Raw genomic sequence first — 2,854 nt, forward strand, 5'->3', positions numbered from 1 at the left:
TAGACTATTTTCTCTTAATTTATTTTTTTTTTTTTAATTCTCCCACAGGAAAATATATCTTGATCATGAAACATGATTTTTGAATATTATATTATTGGGCTATTTTTCTTCTAAGAACATTCAGTGGAGACACCTCAATAAGGTTGTGGGAAGTTGACCCTATGGTTTTATTTGTTTTGTCTTTGGTAGTTGTTTACGTCCAAATTCAACATGACACCCTTTTTAATTTACTTTGATGATTGATGCAGTGACGCATGACATCTATATATTTAGTTCCCTTTATCCTCTTTTGAGAGAAGAACACAACAATCATTACAAAGTTTTGAACTTTTGAAACAAAAATGGCTGAGAAGAAAGTTGTGATAGTAGGTGGTGGTGTTGCTGGTGCTATTCTTGCATATACTCTTCAGCATCAAGCTAGTGTCACTCTTATTGATCCGTGAGTTCTGTCTTTTTATATGTTCTTGCAAAATCCATCTTGTCTTTGTAGTTTAATCAAGTGTTTTTTTTGTTTTGTTGTTTATCAATAATGATGTCTTGTTATTTAGAAACATGAACTGTGAATGGATCTCTCTTGTCCTACTGTTTCTACTCTTTCTCTTGGGAGGAACAAAGTGTTTGGGAAGTTGATGCTGACAGAAATCAGAGAGTAATCACATAAATTGATCTCATTTAATTTCTTAACAATTTTTTATTCTCTACAAGTTTTTTAAAATTATTTTTGTCAGATAGATTAGTTTTTTTATCACTTTTAATCAAATTTTTAATATGCGTGTTGGAGAAATAAGCTCTTAATAAATTTTAGAAAAATGCTAGTAGATCATTAAAATTTATTATTTTTTATCATCACTTAACTATTTGCAATTCTTTTAGTTTAGTAATCTAACAACATACTTTATTCCATATTTTTAAACATTGATAGTTACTGATGGCCAAAACTAATAAATTCTTATAACTCTCTACAATTCTCCTTAATTTTATTATAAGACAATTAAGTAAAAAATACCGTCTAAGACAAATTAATCCCTTTTAAAATGATAAAATGATCAATCTGACGGAAGTAATTTTCGAAGACTTTTGAAGAATAAAATTTTGTTGGGTACTAAAATATCTTATCTAAAATTTTTCTTAACGTCAACTCGAGTGTTTATTCTTAAATAGAAAAATTGTGTTTTTGTTTTTATTTTTACATTTGTTTGTTATTCTCTAAAAGAGTATGTTGTGAAAGAATGAAAGAAAGGAGAGATTTAAATTGATGTAATGGTTGCATTGACTTTAACACAGAAAGGAGTATTTTGAGATTCCATGGGCTGGGTTGAGGGCATTGGTGGAACCATCATTTGCAGAGAGGATATTGATCAACCACAGAGATTACTTCAAGAAAGGTGAGCTTGTTGTGTCCTCTGCTGCCTCAATTTCTGAAACACAAGTTGTCACACAAGATGGCACCCATGTTGCCTATGACTACCTTGTTATTGCCACTGGCCACTCAGAACCTCTCCCCAAAACCAGGGCTCAAAGACTTGACCAATACAAAGCAGGTAACACTTTGAGACACAACTTACCTCTCATTTTATTAGACTTCAAATACTATTATTTATTGGTGTGTTCATTTCTAATCAAAATTCAAGCATATAATAACTTGCTCTAGTGCTATTTCAAGGTATATGTCTATTTGATTTTATTGATTAAAGCTGTTTCTCCACTGGCAGGAAATGAAAAGATAAAGTCCTCAAACTCAATCTTGATTGTTGGTGGAGGTCCAACAGGGGTGGAGCTGGCGGCCGAGATCGCCGTCGATTTCCCAGAGAAGAAGGTGACCATAGTCCACAAAGGGTCAAGGTTGCTAGAATACATTGGTACAAAAGCTTCAAGGAAGACACTGAAGTGGCTCAAATCAAAGAAAGTTGATGTGAAATTGGAACAATCTGTGGAATTGGATAATGATAACAACTCTGCAGAAGGAAATAAGACATATCAAACTTCAGGTGGTGAGACAATAGATGCAGATTCCCATTTTGTGTGTATAGGGAAACCTGTTGGTTCTGCATGGCTTAGAGAAACTATATTGAAGGATCATTTGGATGATGAAGGAAGGATCAAAGTTGATGAATACTTGAGAGTTAAGGGAAAGACCAACATTTTTGCAATTGGAGATATTACAGATATCAAAGTAAGTCATCATTTTATACTTTCTAAAACTAGGAACAGAAAGCATATATCTTTGTCTCTTTGTATTTGTCATATTGTGTTTATACTTTTTGCTCAAGAATATATAATGAGATGCCAAATATAAACTCTTTTACATTGTCAACTTGTTTGTTTGAGTAAGAAAATCAAATGAATGGAAATGTGGTGTTGATGTGAAATTGCAGGAAATCAAACAAGGGATGTTTGCAAGTGCTCATGGTGTATTAGTTGCCAAGAACTTGAAGGTGTTGATAGAAGGAAGTGGCAAAGAACCTAAATTGGGAACATACAAGGCACAAGCACCAATGTCAATAGTTTCACTTGGAAGGAAACATGGGGTTGCTCAGTTTCCATTCATGACAATTCTTGGAAGGTTCCCTGGCATGATCAAATCAGGGGACTTGTTTGTTGGTAAAAAAAGAAAGGAATTAGGACTTGCAGCCTAATAATTATATTATTATTATTGTTGTTCAAAATTTGAATTTTTTCATGTTGTTGTTGTTGGGTCATGCATTTGTTTATATATTTGTGTTTTAATTTGTATTATTCACTTAATACCAATGTGCATGTAGTGTTTCTTGTTCTTTCATAATTTTGATGTTGTATAGTGTTGTTACTTTGAATATTGGATCCAAAATCTGGATAACAAAACATGTTCATGTTA

At 32.6% G+C, this 2,854-nt stretch overlaps 1 protein-coding gene across 1 annotated transcript; it reads left to right on the forward strand.

Moving 5' to 3' along the window:
- Positions 174-2,854, forward strand: LOC107629781 (apoptosis-inducing factor homolog A). The gene is made up of 4 exons (XM_016332668.2): positions 174-439; positions 1,285-1,541; positions 1,713-2,173; positions 2,376-2,854. Exons 1-4 carry the CDS (start codon positions 342-344, stop codon positions 2,634-2,636), a joined length of 1,077 nt encoding a protein of 358 aa, XP_016188154.1. The 5' UTR covers positions 174-341; the 3' UTR covers positions 2,637-2,854.

Source organism: Arachis ipaensis, chromosome B03 (genome assembly GCF_000816755.2).
Source record: "Arachis ipaensis cultivar K30076 chromosome B03, Araip1.1, whole genome shotgun sequence".
In the NCBI taxonomy this organism is placed as follows: domain Eukaryota; kingdom Viridiplantae; phylum Streptophyta; class Magnoliopsida; order Fabales; family Fabaceae; genus Arachis; species Arachis ipaensis.

Coding starts and splice junctions, on each gene's coding strand:
- LOC107629781 (XM_016332668.2), top strand. CDS start 342: ATGGCTGAGAAGAAAGTTGTGATAGTAGGTGGTGGTGTTGCTGGTGCT. Junction 1,542..1,712: donor ACTTGACCAATACAAAGCAG/GTAACACTTTGA, acceptor CTCCACTGGCAG/GAAATGAAAAGATAAAGTCC. Junction 2,174..2,375: donor GAGATATTACAGATATCAAA/GTAAGTCATCAT, acceptor GTGAAATTGCAG/GAAATCAAACAAGGGATGTT.